Here is a 16,481-nt window from a genome sequence, read left to right as displayed (position 1 = left end):
CAGGTCATAACACAAAGTGATGTGTTTTTTTGTTTTTTTTTGCCTATAGTCTAAGAAGTGTGATTGGAATGGGAATCGGAGCTGGAGCCTATATCCTCACAAGATTCGCTGTAAGTAATCACCTCTTTTTCCAATGTACGATTTTTTAAATGTGAAACTGACCTGAACCCTTGCCCTCCCGTTCCACTGACCTATCCATAATCTAGTCCAATAATTGCTTACCAGTGACTACTAGGGTGACCACATTTCCAGACTACCATTCAGGGACACCCCCCCTTCCCAAAAATCAGCTTGTGCTGTAACGAATCACAGCACAGTGATTGGACACAAGAGGCGGGATTTATGATTTCTCCAATCACAAGCAGGGGGTGGGGACTGTGCTCCTCCAGACATTCCCAGCCAGGATAAGTACTGTCAGTGAGTAAAGCGGTGATGTGGCCTTTTTTGGGGGCATCAGATTGGTCCGGGGGGGGGGGGGGTGGCTGTGTCAGTTTCATTCCGGGACACTGTATTGTCCTGGAATAAATGTGCCCGGGACAGACCTGCAAAATGCGATACTGTCCCGGGAAATCCGGGACACGTGGTCACCCTAGTGACTACAGGCCCCCATTCAACCAGAGCCTGACTACAGCAGTGGAGCATGTGACCATTGGGTGACAGCACTCGCTGGAGCCTGCAGTTCTGCAGTCTTGGGGCTAGATTCACATAGATCAGCGGATCTTTAGATCCGCGTGATCTATGTGATTTAAGATCCGCTGCCGCAAGTTTGAGAGGCAAGTGGGTAATTCACAACACACTTACCTCCAAACTTGCGGAGGCGGATCGTAAATCCCCCGGCGGAATTCAAATTCCGCGGCTAAGGGGAGTGAACTATTTAAATCAGGCGCGTTCCCGCGCCGATTTAAATGAGCATGCGCCGTCCGCGAAATTTCCCGGCGCGCATTGCTCCCACTGACGTCGCTAGGACGTCAGTGGTTTCGACGCTTACGCAAATGACGTCCATCCGTATTCGAGAACGACTTACGCAAACGACGTAAAAAAAATTCAAAATCGACGCGGGAACGACGGCTATACTTAACATTGGCTGCGCCTCATAGAAGCAGGGGTAAGTATACGCCGGGAAAACCGATACGGAAACGTCGTAACAACACTGCGTCGGGTCCGCGTACGTTCGTGAATTGCCGTATCTCGATGATTTACATATTTCTCAATGTAAATCAGCAAGAACGCCCCGCGCGGCCATTTTTAAAATGCAGTTAAGATCCGACGGTGTAACTCAGTTACTTGAAACCTGTCGGATCTTAGGCATATCTATGCGTAACTGATTCTATGAATCAGTCGCATAGATACGACGGGCCTAAGTCAGAGATACAACGGCGTATCAGGAGATACACCGTCGTATCTCTCTGTGAATCTAGCCCACTGTGTCCTTGCCCCGCCTCCTACCTGCTCTTGAAGTTGTTACTAAACCCACAACAGTAAAATCAGTCTGTATATGCAGTAAAGCATGCTTTTTATACTCACTGTGGAACCTAAGGGGTTAATCCTCGGCATTGTGTAAAAAGTCTGCGTGATCCTGTATGCACAGATCCCCTTCTCCCTGCACTGTCCCCCTGGACAAGTCTGGACAAGATAAAGCCTTTGGAGTCAGGCTGCACATGCTCAGTTTGGTGTGTATTGCTAGGGAGTTTTTGTTTTGCTTGAGAGAGTGCATGTGATCAGCATACCATCCCAAGGCATAAGACACACCCCCTGCCATGTATAAAAAAAATGATTGGTTAAACCCACAAGTGCTTTTTACTACTACTATTCCTTTATATTGGCTTTTGGTATTTACAAATGCAGCAATTTAGAAATCAGATGAAAGGTTTAGCACTGGGAAACACTTTTTGATAGATAAACACAGTGGATCCTCGAATTGCGAGTAACGCGGTTAATGAGCATTTCGCAATACAAGCGCTGTATTTAAAAAAAAATCTTAACTTGACTTGCGAGTGTTGTCTCGCAAAACGAGCAGGATTCAAGCCAAAGCAGCGTGCAGTACCGCATTTGGCCTGAGGTGGGGGGGGGGCGCCGAATGGCGCTGATCGGTGCCGTTCTAAGCCGTTCTAACTCCACACCGTAATGCAAGGCTTTCTCTCTGGTGTGGAATGTCGTTCTCGCCCCCTCCCTTGGACTACAGGAGAGTCAGGACACTCTCTACGTTGCGGATAGAGAAAGGAGCTGTGTGTTAGAGGGCGTCCTTACTCTCCTGTAGTCCAAGGGAGGGGATAAGCACGACACTCCACACCAGGGAGAAAGCCTTGCATTACTGTGTGGAGTTACAGACAGAAGAACAGGAAGTGAGGATTTCTCAGAAGAAATAAGGACATTTAAAAGCAAAATGGAAGGATGAGGTAAGTGAAGGAGGACTGCACTAAGGGAAAGGAAGCTATTTAGGAAGAAAAAATTACCTTTACAACCCCTTTAAAACAGTGTTCATTGCCCAGGTTGTAAAGTTCTGATTAGATTACATGCTCAGCATTAAAGAGAATTATCTCCTCGCCTAAAATTCACAGTGAAGCGCCATGGGAATAGGAATTGGCTGGCATTGCGGTGACAGCGCATTGGTGTCATATCATCGGAAAATGACTGAATTGTTCTCTGAACAAGGAACTCTTTCTCTTCTAGCTAAACCATCCCAGCATGGTGGAGGGCCTGGTGCTTATTAACATTAACCCGTGTGCAGAAGGATGGATGGACTGGGCGGCCACTAAGGTAGGTGGACTACATAATCCCAATTCAAGTTTTTATTCCATTTCATAAGTTATTTTTTCACCTTTATGCCGCGTACACACGACCGTTTTTCAGGTTGTAAAAAATGTAGTTTTTTTTTATGTCATTAAAAACTATCGTGTGTGGGCTCCAGAGCATTTTTCACGATGTAAAAAATGGTTATTAAAACTTTCGAACATGCTTTAATTTTTCACATCGTTTTTAACGTTGTAAAAAATAGTCGTGTGTGGGCTTTAATAACGTGAAAATCCTGCGCATGCTCAGAAGCAAGTTATAAACGGGAGCGCTTGTTCTGGTAAAACTAGCGTTCATAATGGAGTAAGCACATTCATCACACTGTAACAGACAGAAAAGCGCGAATCGTCTTTTACTAACACGGAATCAGCTAAAGCAGCCCCAAGGGTGGCGCCATCCGCATGGAACTTGGGAGCTTTGCTAGAGCATTTTTTTTTTCACGATCGTGTGTAGGCAAGGCCGTTTTAATGATGGGGTTGAAAAAAACGTTGTTTTCTCTAGAGTATTAAAAACTTCATTTTTTACAACCCGAAAAACGGTCGTGTGTACGCGACATTACATTTTTAAACTGATGGGGGTAGATTCACGTAGATTTTGGCCGGCGTAGCGTATCTCAGATACACTACGCCGCCGTAAGTTTGAGCCGCAGGTCCTGTATTCACAAAGAACTTGCGCTGAAACTTACGGCGGCGCAGTGTAACTGGGCCGGCGTAAGCCCGCCTAATTCAAAATAGGCTGGTTGGGGGCGTGCTCTATGTAAAATACTAGTGGACGTATCCCAGTGCGCATGCTCCAAATGACGTCGGCAAATCGTCATGCTTTCGACGTGAACGTAAATTACGGCCAGCCCCATTCACGGACGAGTTACGCAAACGACGTAAAATTTGAAAAATTCTACGCGGTTCCGACGTTCATACTTAACATTGGCTGCGCCATGTTTTTGGTGGTTTATCTTTACGCCGGAAAAAAACTAACATAAACGGCGTATCTGTACTGCGACGGCCGGTCGTACGTTCGTGAATAGGCGTATCTAGCTGATTTACATATTCTAGGCGTAAATCAGTGTACACGCCCCTAGCGGCCAGCGTAAATATGCAGTTAAGATACGACATCGTAGGAGACTTACGCCGGTCTTATCTTAGCAATATTTAAGCGCATCTCAGTTTGAGAATACGCTTAAATATACGACGGCGGGGATTCGGACTTACGACGGTGTATCTACTGAGACTTAGGCCCAGTACACACGACCGAGTTTCTCGGCAGAATTCAGCCAGAAACTCGGTTCAGAGCTGAATTCTGCCGAGAAACCCGGCCGTGTGTACACTTTCGGCCGAGGAAGCCGGCGAGGACCTCGGCGAGGAAATAGAGAACATGTTCTCTATTTCCTCGTTGTTCAATGGCAAAAGTCGGCCCGCCGAGCTCCTCGGCGGCTTTCACACTGAACTCGACGAGGAACTCGATGTGTTTGGCACGTCGAGTTCCTCGGTCGTGTGTACGTGGCCTCACCCGTCGTAAGTCTTAGTGAATCAACCCCATGATTTATCATTTTTATTGATTTCTATAAAATCATTTATTCCACAAATAAACTTTAAAATGCTGCAGCCACTGAATAGTAAGAGAAGGCAGTCCTGCCTGCATGCTTGGTGGCAGCCTGTGTATGACTGACTAGGTCGGATGCACAGAGAGGGTGAGGGACTGCCTCTGAGTCATTTAGCACTGCATGTAATCTGATATTAGCGGGAGTAGACTTTTAATCATTTTTGATGATTTATCACATTACATTAAAGTGGATGTAAACCCTCATGGTCTTTCACCTTGAGTTGAAAATTCGGAATTTCGGAAATTCGCTAATTTAAGAGTTCGTAATTTGTAAATTAAAAAATCCGAAAATTTGAATGAACGAAAATCCCCAAATTCGAAATAATAAATAACTAACTCACTAGTAAATTATAGGTATTGGGATTTCCTTCCAAATTTGGCTGTTAGTGAACGTAAAGAATACAAATTTATCTGAAATAACGAATGCTGCATCTAAACAAATGGAACGGAACAAAATAAAAATAAATACTAATAAGTTTTTATTATTAATATTTAATATTATCAACCACTTGCTTACTGGGCACATATACCCCCTTCCTGCCCAGGTGAAATGTCAGCTTTCAGCACTGTCACGCTTTAACTGACAATTGCGCAGCCATGCGACGTGGCTCCCAAATAAAATTGACGTCCTTTTTTTCCCCACAAATAGAGCTTTTGGTGGTATTTGATAAACTCTGCGGTTTTTCTTTTTTGCGATATAAACAACAATAGAGCGACAATTTTGAAAAAAAAACAAATTTTTTTACTTTTTGCTATAATAATATAAAAACAAGTTTAGGCTGATATGTATGTTTCTTCATATTTTTGGTAAAAATAAAAATAGCAATAAGCGTATAGTGATTGGTTTGCGCAAACGTTATAGCGCCTACAAAATAGGGGATAGAATTATAACGGCGGACACATCGGACACTTTTGACACATTTTTGGGACCATTCACATTTATACAGCCAACAGTGCTATAAATATGCACTGATTACTGTATAAATGTGACTGGCAGGGAAGGGGTTAACACTAGGGGGCGAGGAAGGGGTTAATGTGTGCCCTGCTAGGTGATTCTTACTGTGGGGGGAGGGGACTGACTGGGGGAGGTGACCGATGGTTATCCCTATATACAAGGGACACGCTATCTGTCGCCTCTCCCTGACAGGACGTGGATCTCTGTGTTTACACACGGAGCTCCACGTCCCTGTCTCTGTGACTGCCGATCCCGGGTGCCTGGCAGACATAGTGGCCGCCAGGCACGGGCACCTGAGTGAAGTGCGCCCCCCAGTGGCTGGAGGCCGGAGCACGTATATAGACGGCCTCCCGTAATTTTAGAACCACATTATGGCCGTAAAAACTCGTCGGACGGGTGGGAAGTGGTTAATTTATTACGTTCCATTAGTTTAGATACGGCATTTGTTATTACGGGTAAATTTGTAACTTTGGATAAATTTGTATTCATTAGACATGTGCATTCGTTTTCGTCCGAATTTCAGGTATTTTTGTAACAAAAACAAAAGCGCAGAACCCGAAATCCGAAAGATCTGACATAAAAAAATGCTTTATTTTAGTTTTCGTTGCTACAACAGTTTGATATAGATAGAAGATTCGACATGATGGTGACAATAGCGATCTGTATCTATCGAAGCTGAATGTGCCTAACTCTATTAGTCCAAGATTATTCTACGTAGAGAGAAAAGATTGGACATTATAGAGACAGTGTTGGGGTAGACCATTCGACGTGAAAGATGAAGATTCGATGAAGCAGCGAAAAACATACAAACGTTGAATCTGTCATTGAAGGCTTATGGTGTCTGTCAAAAGTTCTAAGAAGATTCGACAAGCAGCTAAACTGTACGACGCCGCAATCGTACATTTCCCGTCAACTGCTCCACCCACAGGCTATAGAAGAATTCTAATTCTATGACACTATTAATAATAATTTATAAATATAATTATTACTAGTGTCATACATTTGACTGGAAATGTACGATCGCTGCGTCGTACAGTTTAGCTGCTTGTCAAATCTTCTTAGAACATTCGACAGACACCATAAGCCTTCAATGACAGATTCGTCCTTAATTCATTCGGATTTTCGGATGAATGCATTTTTTAACGAAACAAAATACCGTATTTATCGGGGTATTGCGCGCTCCGGCGTATAGCGCACACTCCTAAAGTGGACCCGCAATCCTGTGGGAAAAAGATTTTTGTACTTACCGTTTTGGTGTCTTGCGCGGCGTCCATCGGCGGCCTTGTCGGGTCTGGCGTCCGTCTGCGGCGTTCTCCCCGCTCAATCCCCGCTTTCCCGAGCCGAGTTTGAATACTGCGCCGGCATATACCGAGCGCAGTACACTCGTGTATAGTCGGGCAGGCTCGGCTACTCTCGCGCTCACGTCCTGTACGTCCAGGACGTGAGCACGAGAGGAGCGGAGCCTGCCCGACTATACACAAGTGTACTGCGCTCGGTATATGCCGGCGCAGTATTCAAACTCGGCGCGGGAAAGCGGGTATCAGCGTATATCGCGCACCCACGATTTTGCCCTGGGCAAAAAAGTTTGCGGTATACGCCGATAAATACGGTAAATAAAAACAAATTTCGGGAGTAACTAAATACATTTATTTTTCGGACGAAAACGAAATTCCGAAACGAAATATTTCAATGTGCATGGACATGTCTTGTATTCGTTACATTCACTAACAGCCAAATTTGAAAGGAAATTCCAATACCTATAATTTATTAGTTAATAATATATATTAGTTAGTAATTTATTAGTTAGTAATTCCATTACCTATAATTTATTAGTTAGTAATAGTTAAGTTATTATTAGTTAGCTAGTATTTAAAATTTTCGAATTTTCTGAGATTTTATATTTTTGTATTTTCGTTCTTATTTTCAGATTTTCGTTCATTTGAATTTTCAGATTTTCATTCTCATTTTTGAATTCCCGAATTTCTGAACTTTGGAATTTCCGAATATTTGAATTTCTAATTTCCGAATTTTTGAATTTAGAATTTCTGAATTTTCTGAAAAATTGGGAAATTGGGAAATTCAAAAATATGGAAATGTTGTATATTTTCGAATTAACAAGTTTGTCTAAATTCTTTAAAAATATAAATTCTGAATGAAGCGAATTGCACATGTCTAGTAGCTACAGCCATAGCAGGCCATTCATCTGCTATGGGGGCCAGAAGTACAGTGGCTAGAACTTGTAACACATGGGTAGATTCACATACAATGGCCTAAAATTAGGGCGGCCTAGCCTAGTCTTTTTAGGCTACACCGCCGTAAATTATTTAGGCTATTAGTGATTCTGAAACCACTTACCTTCAAATTTTCGGCGGCGTAGCCTAAAACGAGCGGGCGTAAGCGCGCCAAATTCAAATGACTTGTTTGGGGGCGTGTACTATGGAAATGAGGCTTGACCTCACGTTTTTCTACTTTTTTGCGTACTGCGCATGCGACTACATTTCCCAGGGCGCATTGCGGCTAAGTACGCCGTACGGCCCTATTGATTTCGACGCAGACGTAAACTATGTAACTCCCGATTCGCGGACGATTTACGCAAACGACGCTAAAAATTTGAACCTTGCGGCGGGAACGGCGGCCATACTTAACAATAGTTAGTCCACTAGAGCATAGCTCTAAATTTAGGCGGCCTATCCCTTACGGAAACGACGTAACTCGACGGTGTAGGCCCGGCGTACGCTCGTAAATTGTCGGGAATCGGCGTATCCCCTCATTTACATAATCTAGGCCGGCCGCAATGGAAGCGCCATCTAACGGCCACCAGAAACATTGCAAGCTAAGATAGAACGGCGCAAGCCGACCTATCTTAGCTTTGTTTAAGTGTATCTCTGTTTGAGCATACACTTAAACAAACGCCGGCGTAGATTCAGAGTTAGGTCGGCTTATCTGCAGATAAGCCGGCCTAACTCTTTGTGAATCTACCTAACAGTGTTTTATATAGGCAGCAATAGCATTTGTCACATCATAAAAATATATTTAGAATTTGATTTGGGAATCTTTACAAAATAGTTTTAAATGGTATTAAATCTCACCAGAGGAATTACCTTTGAGATGGATATTTTAGATACAGCAGGACCCTTAAAGTGCATGTAAACCCAAAAATGTTATGTTATGTTTTTCATAATATGAGGTGATCCACAGTATAAAAAGTGAGAAATCCACCCCTCCCCCACATAACACATCCTGGTAATATACAATGAACTGTGGACCACCTCATATCATGATAAACATAACATAACATATGATAAACATGTCCAAGCTAGATATGTAAATAACCTGTCACTCAAAGCAAGGAGAGAGGAAAGGACTTTTTATTTAGACAGGTTTTTATCTGGAAGTCTGTTAATTTTCACTGAACAATAAAAGAGGATTGCTCAGAGCTGGATTAACTCTGTGTGGCAAGACTGGGCACAGATGGTAGGAAATCTAATACTCTACATTGTGACATAAAAAAAAAAAATTGGGTTTACATCCACTTTAAGGCCCGTACACACGATCGGATATTCGGACAACAATTGTCCGACGGACGTGTTTTGACGGATAATCCGACCGTCTGTACGCTCCATCGGACAATTGTTGTCAGAATTTCCGACAACAAATGGTGGATGGTCATGCTCTCAGATTGTCCGACAACAAATGTGTTCCGTCGGATAATCCGATCATGTGTACACAACCCGTTGGACTAAAATCCAAAGTACAAACACGCATGCTCAGAACCAATGCTAAACATCAGACAACAATAGCAGAAGTTGCCCAAAGGGCGGCGGCAAAGAGCTGAAAAACCACGTGATTTGGTGAATGTTGGCTGAAAATGTTCTGCCGTCTGTATGCAGAGCAAGTTCACGGCCAACGCACTTCAGACAAAAATCCACGGATTTGTCCGATGGACGTCCAATCGTGTGTATGAGGCTTTAGTAGCAGTGTGAGTTCTTGTTTGCTCTCTGTCAATTTTTGCATTGATTTATTCATCTGTCTATGTTTGTGCCTCTCTATTGCAGCTCTCTGGATTGGCCCACGGCTTAACCGAAATGGTGATCTCTCATCTTTTTGCCAAGGTAAGTTGAAGAATTTATAGAAAGTTAAAGTGGTTGTAAAAGAAATATTGTTTTTCCCTAAATAGCTTCCTTTACCTTAGTGCAGTCCTCCTTCACTTACCTCATCCTTCCATTTTGCTTTTAAATGTCCTTATTTCTTCTGAGAAATCCTCACTTCCTGTTCTTCTGTCTGTAACTACACACCGTAGCGCGAGGCTTTCTCCCTGGTGTGGAGAAAGCCTCTTGAGGGGGAAGGGGGCGAGCAGGAGTGTCAGGACACCCACTAACACACAGCTCCTTCCTCTATCTGCAAAGTAGAGAGTGTCCTGACTTGCCTGCTCACCCCCTCCCCCCTCAAGAGGCTTTCTCCACACCTGACACCCCCACTACAGCCCCTGAGACCTCAACTACAGCTCCTGAGACCTCAACTACAGCCCCTGAGACCTCAACTACAGCTCCGGACACCCCCACTACAGACCCTGAGACCTCAACTACAGCTCCTGAGACCTCAACTACAGCCCCTGACACCCCCACTACAGCCCCTGAGACCTCAACTACAGATCTTGACACCCCTACTACAGCCCCTGAGACCTCAACTACAGCCCCTGACACCCCCACTACAGCCCATGAGACCTCAACTACAGCCCCTGACACCCCCACTACAGCCCCTGAGACCTCAACTACAGACCCTGACACCCCCACTACAGCCCCTGAGACCTCAACTACAGCCCCTGACACCCCTGACACAGCTCAGCCATGACTAAGCACTGATCCAGAGTGTGAAATGCGTTGGCTGCTATCCCCTCTTTTTGCTGCAATTTTGTAGTGCATTTTTTGTTCTGTTTTTACAACAAAAGACAACCGAAAGGTCTATTGGAGTGCGGCTGTCCGTTTTCTTAGCCTCTATTATTTGTCAAGGGCTGTAGTTGAGGTCTCAGGGGCTGTAGTGGGGGTGTCAGGGGCTGTAGTGGGGGTGTCAGGGGCTGTAGTGGGGGTGTCAGGGGCTGCAGTGGGGAAGTCAGGGGCTATAGTGGGGGTGTCAGGAGCTGTAGTTGAGGTCTCAGGGGCTGTAGTGGGGGTGTCAGGGGCTGTAGTGGGGAAGTCAGGGGCTGTAGTGGGGGTGTCAGGGGCTGTAGTGGGGGTGTCAGGGGCTGTAGTGGGGGTGTCAGGGGCTGTAGTTGAGGTCTCAGGGGCTGCAGTGGGGAAGTCAGGGGCTATAGTGGGGGTGTCAGGAGCTGTAGTTGAGGTCTCAGGGGCTGTAGTGGGGGTGTCAGGGGCTGTAGTGGGGAAGTCAGGGGCTGTAGTGGGGGTGTCAGGGGCTGTAGTGGGGGTGTCAGGGGCTGTAGTGGGGGTGTCAGGGGCTGTAGTGGGGAAGTCAGGGGCTGTAGTGGGGGTGTCAGGGGCTGTAGTGGGGGTGTCAGGGGCTGTAGTTGAGGTCTCAGGGGCTGTAGTGGGGGTGTCAGGGGCTGTAGTTGAGGTCTCAGGGGCTGCAGTGGGGAAGTCAGGGGCTGTAGTGGGGAAGTCAGGAGCTGTAGTTGAGGTCTCAGGGGCTGTAGTGGGGGTGTCAGGGGCTGTAGTGGGGAAGTCAGGGGCTGTAGTGGGGGTGTCAAGGGCTGTAGTTGAGGTCTCAGGGGCTGTAGTGGGGGTGTCAGGGGCTGTAGTTGAGGTCTCAGGGGCTGTAGTGGGGGTGTCAGGGGCTGTAGTTGAGGTCTCAGGGGCTGTAGTGGGGGGTGTCAGGGGCTGTAGTTGAGGTCTCAGGGGCTGTAGTGGGGGTGTCAGGGGCTGTAGTTGAGGTCTCAGGGGCTGTAGTGGGGGGTGTCAGGGGCTGTAGTTGAGGTCTCAGGGGCTGTAGTGGGGGGTGTCAGGGGCTGTAGTTGAGGTCTCAGGGGCTGTAGTGGGGGTGACATGGGCTGTAGTGGGGGTCTCAGGGGCTGTAGTGGGGGTGTCAGAGGCTGTAGTGGGGGTCTCAGGGGCTGTATTGGGGGTGTCAGGGGCACACTGGAACAGGGCGGGTTATACTCTCTGATTTTTAGCTCCTTCTACTCCGGCTGCAAAATATCTGCACAGTACTTGTAGGACATTTTACTTGCGGTGTGTCCTTACTCACGAGTGTATGTAAAGTGAGTGTACTTAAAGCGGGGTATGCCTGTATATTATTATATTATATTATATAATATCCCTTAAAAATATGTTACCATAAAATTTGTCGTTTTCATTTTCTGGGCTAAAAACAAGGGGCCAGATCCACGAAGCGTTTACGCTGGCGTATCTATTGATACGCCGCGTAACTGCTAGGTTGCTCCGGCGTATCTTTGTTTTGTATCCACAAATCAAGATACGCCTGAAGCTGGGCTAGATCCGACTGGCGTACGTCTTAGTACGCCGTTGGATCTAAGGTGCATATTTACGCTGGCCGCTAGTTGGCGCTTCCGTCGATTTCCGCGTCGAGTATGCAAATTAGCTAGATACGCGAATCCACAAATGTATGTCCGGCCGGCACATTTTTTAACGTTGTTTCCGTAAGGCTTTTTTCGGCGTAACGTTACCCCTGCTATATGAGGCGTAGCCAATGTTAAGTGTGGACGTCGGGCCAGCGTCGAATTTTCCGTCGTGTACGTCGTTTGCGTAAAACGTTCGCGAATAGGGCTTTGCGTAGAATAACGTTCACGTCGGAAGCATTGGCTTGTTGCGGGCTAATTTCAGAAAAAACGTCAATTACGTCGGGTCAAGACGTATTGACATAAAACACGCCCCCATCTCATCCATTTTAATTGTGCGCCCCTACACCGACACAGTTACACTACGCCGCCGTAACTTACAGCGCAAATTCTCTGTGGATACGGGAAATACGCTGTAAGTTGCGGCGGTGTAGTGTATCTGAGATACGCTACGCCGGACGTAAACATGCGCCGATGTACGTGGATCTGGCCCAAGGAGTTGCCCTTTAATTCTTTAGCATGGCACAACCATCACTGATGTACTGGAACCCAAATGACGTTGGATAACAAATGATTAACAATCACTTCTTCTTCTTCTTCTACTTTTTAGTAGTTATAAAATGTATTTTATCAAGTCATATGCATCGCATTTCATGCGGGCGCGTGTAAATAAACCCTGTTTTTGCCAATGTTGGCACAGACAACAAGCGGTGTGATTGCAGATCCCGGTAACTGTTCTTGGTATAATAGGCAGAGTCCGGACACGGTCCTGCCTCGCGCCCTCGCGTGTACGTGAAAAGATATGGTGTTGTTAATGTTGTCGGGGGCGGGGCTCTAGAGAAACAGCTTGTGTCCTGACCTACTTTACAAATTCATAGCCGCAGGGAATCGCGGGCCTCGCTCTTTGTAGTATAATTGTTTTCAGCTGAGACTTTCCATTTTTCTCTGTGTCTGTCTAGGATGAAATCAACAACAACCATGACTTGATTTACACCTACCGCCAGCACATCATGAACATCAACCAAAATAATCTAGCGCTATTTGTGAAGTCCTACAACAGGTAAATGTGGAATGGTGCAGAGAGTGTAAGCAGTGCGCGGTCTAGGCAATGTGTACACGCAGTCCCAGCATGCAGCCCATCTATGGGTGGAGGGCTGACATAACTCTCTGCCATGTTATATACCAGTGATGGTGAACCTTGGCACCCCAGATATTTTGGAACTACATTTCCCATGATGCTCCACTACACTGCAGAGTGCATGAGCATTATGGGAATTGTAGTTCTAAAACATCTGGGGTGCCAAGGTTCGCCATCACTGCTATATACTTTATAATGACTCCACTGGTCATTGATGTATTGACTTTTTGGCCCCCACGACCCCTTGCCAAATCGTTGGGCTGTACTTGAGCTGTCCAATAGTGATCTCTCAAAACTACAAGATGTTTTTTGTTCTAGCAGAGCAGCTAAGAGTAGACAGGAAGCTCCACCTGCTGGACAGAAGTGAAAATGCCAAGTAATCATAAATGACATTCAGAGGCGGCTCTAGGCTTTGTGAGGCCTTAGGCAAAACTTGACATGGGGCCCCACTCATGCCCATGATGAAAAAAATGATTCAAGGACAAGAGCCTCTTCCCCACAACCCTGGCCGGTAGTTGTGGGGGTCTGTGTGCAGGGGTGCGCAGGCTGTCGTATCTTAGCTAGGTTTAAGTGAATCTCAGTTTAAGAATACACTTACATTTCGGACGGCGCAGATTCAGAGTTACGTCGGCGTATCTACTGATACGCCGGTCTAACTCTCTCTGAATCCAGCTATAAGTCTTTCCATGGAGACAACTGTCTAAAAGGAGAATTCCCTTCACTTTGAAGAGATTTGCTTCAACTTGCCCTTGTGTCTTTGGGAAAGCAATTGAAGGCAAATCTTCCCAATGGGACACAGAAAGGAACACTAAATCAATAGGGCAGCCTTTCTCTATTTTTTTTTACCCTAGAACAGTGGTCCCGGGGCCAGGTGTGGCCTTTTGCTTGCCCTTTTCTGGCCCTTGAGACATTATTCCTTCCACTGACATTAACAATGGGGCACAATTCCTGCCACTGATATCAATAATGAGGCATTCTATGCATTAAAGCGGAGGTTCACACAAAAAGTGAACCTCCGCTTTTTGGATCCCTCCCCTCCTCCGGTATCACATTTGGCACCTTTCAGGGGGGAGGGGGGGGGTGCAGATACCTGTCTGAGACAGGTATTTGCACCACTTCCGGGTTCTTATCCCCGCGGGGAATCCAGCCTTGCACGTCACCCCCCCGCTGTCTTCTGGGAAACACTGTTCCCAGGAGAGAGCGGGGACCAGTGACGACGCGCCGCGATCCTCGCGCAGTAGGGAATCGGGCATTGAAGCCGCAAGGCTTCACTTCCTGATTTCCTCACGAGGATGGCGGCGGAAGCAGCCGAGGACCGAGCAATTGCTCAGCCTCAGCTGCTGACATCGCGGGCGCGCTGGACAGGTAAGTGTCCATTTTTTAAAAGTCAGCAGCTGCCGTATTTGTAGCTGCTGAAAAAAACAAAACGGCGGAACCTCCACTTTAAGGTGAAAAAACATCCGACGATTAGCGCCCCTCCAGCCTCCTCCCCCCCCCCCCCCACGTTTACTTACCTGAGCCCTCGAAAGTCCCGCGTCGTGAATGCGCTTGCTTCTCGGCTCATTCACTGGATGATTGATAGCAGCGAAGCCATTGGCTCCCGCTGCTGTCAATCAAATCAATGACGCTGCGCATCGGGGGCGGGGCCGAGTGATACAGTCGGCCCAGCCCCCCCCCCCCACCGCCGACTATGGCCACCGACTGTATCACGGAAGCACGCACGCAAGGTAACCCCCCTGGGAGAGCACTTCCCAGAAGGGGGTTAGCTCTTGCGGGGAGGAGTCAAGACAGCCGCCGAGGGACCCCAGAATACGAGGATCGGGGCCACTCTGTGCAAAACGAACTGCACAGTGGAGGTAAGTATATATGTTGTTTAAAAAATAAAATAAAAAAAGGGAACCTTTTCAGCCCCTTTAAGCCAAAACAGAGGGAGAACTGTCACCAGCACACCATGGGTCTCCAGAATTGGGTCCAAAGCTTTATTAGGTGATCACATCATTACAGCAAACGGCAACGTTTCGGAGTCTTGTAGGACCCGTTCATCAGACATGTGACACGCATCAGGCCACAGGCCCGGTGAAGGAGTCCTGCGACAGGCCCGTCGCTACAAGGCAAGCAAACCAAGCAATTGCTTGGGGACCCGAGCTGGCCTGGGGCCCCAAGCAGGGCCCTTGCCGCCCTTCCTATATGCTGCAGCCGCCTGAGTGCTCTATAGAGAGCCTGCAGCACTGCTGCCTCGAGTCGTTACTTCCCCTTCTCTGTAGCATGGCTCCTCTTCCTTCCTCCTGTCAGTCCGGACTCTGGTCGGTACCGCGCAGTACAGGAGATTCAGTTTCCTGTTCCCGGCCGGACTGACAGGAAGTGCACACTGAGTGCTCACTTCCTGTCAGTCTGGCCGGGAACAGGAAACTGAATCTCATGCTGTGTGGAACGGACCCAGGTGGAAGGGGGGGGGGCGGGGGGGAGTAAAAAGAACATAGGAAGGGACGGGGGCCCGGGGGGGAAGAAAAAAGAACATGGGGGGGCTTTGCGTGCGTGCGCGGGGGGGGGGGGGGGGTGTTGTAGGGGCCTCCATGTCCATTTTGCTTGGGGCCCTCAAATTCCTTCAAACGGCCCTGTCCTGCGAGGCTCCGAAACGTTTCTGTTTGCTGTAATGATGTGATCGCCTAATAAAGCTTTGGGCTCAGCTTTGGAGACCCATGGTGTGCTGGTGACATTTCTCGCTCTGATTGTTCACGGTACCAGCCGGTGGTCGCTTCGGCACCCACTTATACACACGGCTTCTTCTACAGGAACGTGTGTGTTGGGAATAGTGTGCGTTGGAATCTTTAGCCATGACCGAGTACATGACCCCTGGCCCTGTTGAGGTCACATCCCGGAACCATCTTGTCACCACCCAGCCCATGGGGCTAGACATTGCCTACGTAGACATGCATTAACTCCTCATTCTCTTCTATTTTTCAGCCGAAGAGATCTAGAAATTGAACGTCCAATTCCCGGGACAAACCCAGTGACATTAAAGTAAGTGCGCCATTTCTGTCTTCAGCCGTTAACCAATGGTTTAGCAGCAAAGGTCAAGCACATGAATGATGGTGAACTGTTGTTGTCACGGATTTCAGTGCTGCATAGAAAGAGTCTTTGTTGTTCTTCGGATGATGACCCGGAGCTCCACATCTGCGTGCATATAATATTAGAAGCAGATGTTAAGCGTTACGCAAAGATTTCCTGGCTGATTGTCAGTAGTGTGGAAAGCTACAGAATACATAGCTGTTTACAAACAACGGGCCAGAAATAGTGTCAAGGGGAGGGATGTCTGAATACATTCGGCCCTTTGTCGTGCTTTGTGTATTTCATCCAGATCTGTGCAGTAATCCAGTGTGAGACTTTTCCTTCCTGTAATAAAGACCGCTCACAGCTCTCTCTCTCTCCTTGTGCAGGGTGACTGGTCTTGTCCCCGCCCCCTCCTGTAG

The 16,481-nt window shown here is 47.1% G+C and overlaps 1 protein-coding gene across 2 annotated transcripts in view; it reads left to right on the top strand.

Moving 5' to 3' along the window:
- The window catches only part of NDRG1 (N-myc downstream regulated 1), a 121,038-nt gene that overhangs the window by 81,276 nt on the left and 23,281 nt on the right, over nucleotides 1-16,481 (top strand). For both annotated transcript variants that reach the window (XM_040354994.1, XM_040354995.1), the window contains 5 exons: nucleotides 50-110; nucleotides 2,671-2,757; nucleotides 9,400-9,456; nucleotides 12,833-12,933; nucleotides 15,976-16,032. In XM_040354994.1, coding sequence (XP_040210928.1) covers nucleotides 50-110; nucleotides 2,671-2,757; nucleotides 9,400-9,456; nucleotides 12,833-12,933; nucleotides 15,976-16,032 — 363 coding nt within the window. The remainder of the gene's footprint in view (nucleotides 1-49; nucleotides 111-2,670; nucleotides 2,758-9,399; nucleotides 9,457-12,832; nucleotides 12,934-15,975; nucleotides 16,033-16,481) is intronic.

Source organism: Rana temporaria, chromosome 5 (genome assembly GCF_905171775.1).
Source record: "Rana temporaria chromosome 5, aRanTem1.1, whole genome shotgun sequence".
Classification (NCBI taxonomy): domain Eukaryota; kingdom Metazoa; phylum Chordata; class Amphibia; order Anura; family Ranidae; genus Rana; species Rana temporaria.
The sequence above is the reverse complement of the archived record's forward strand: the minus strand, read 5'-3'. Positions and strand labels throughout refer to the sequence as shown.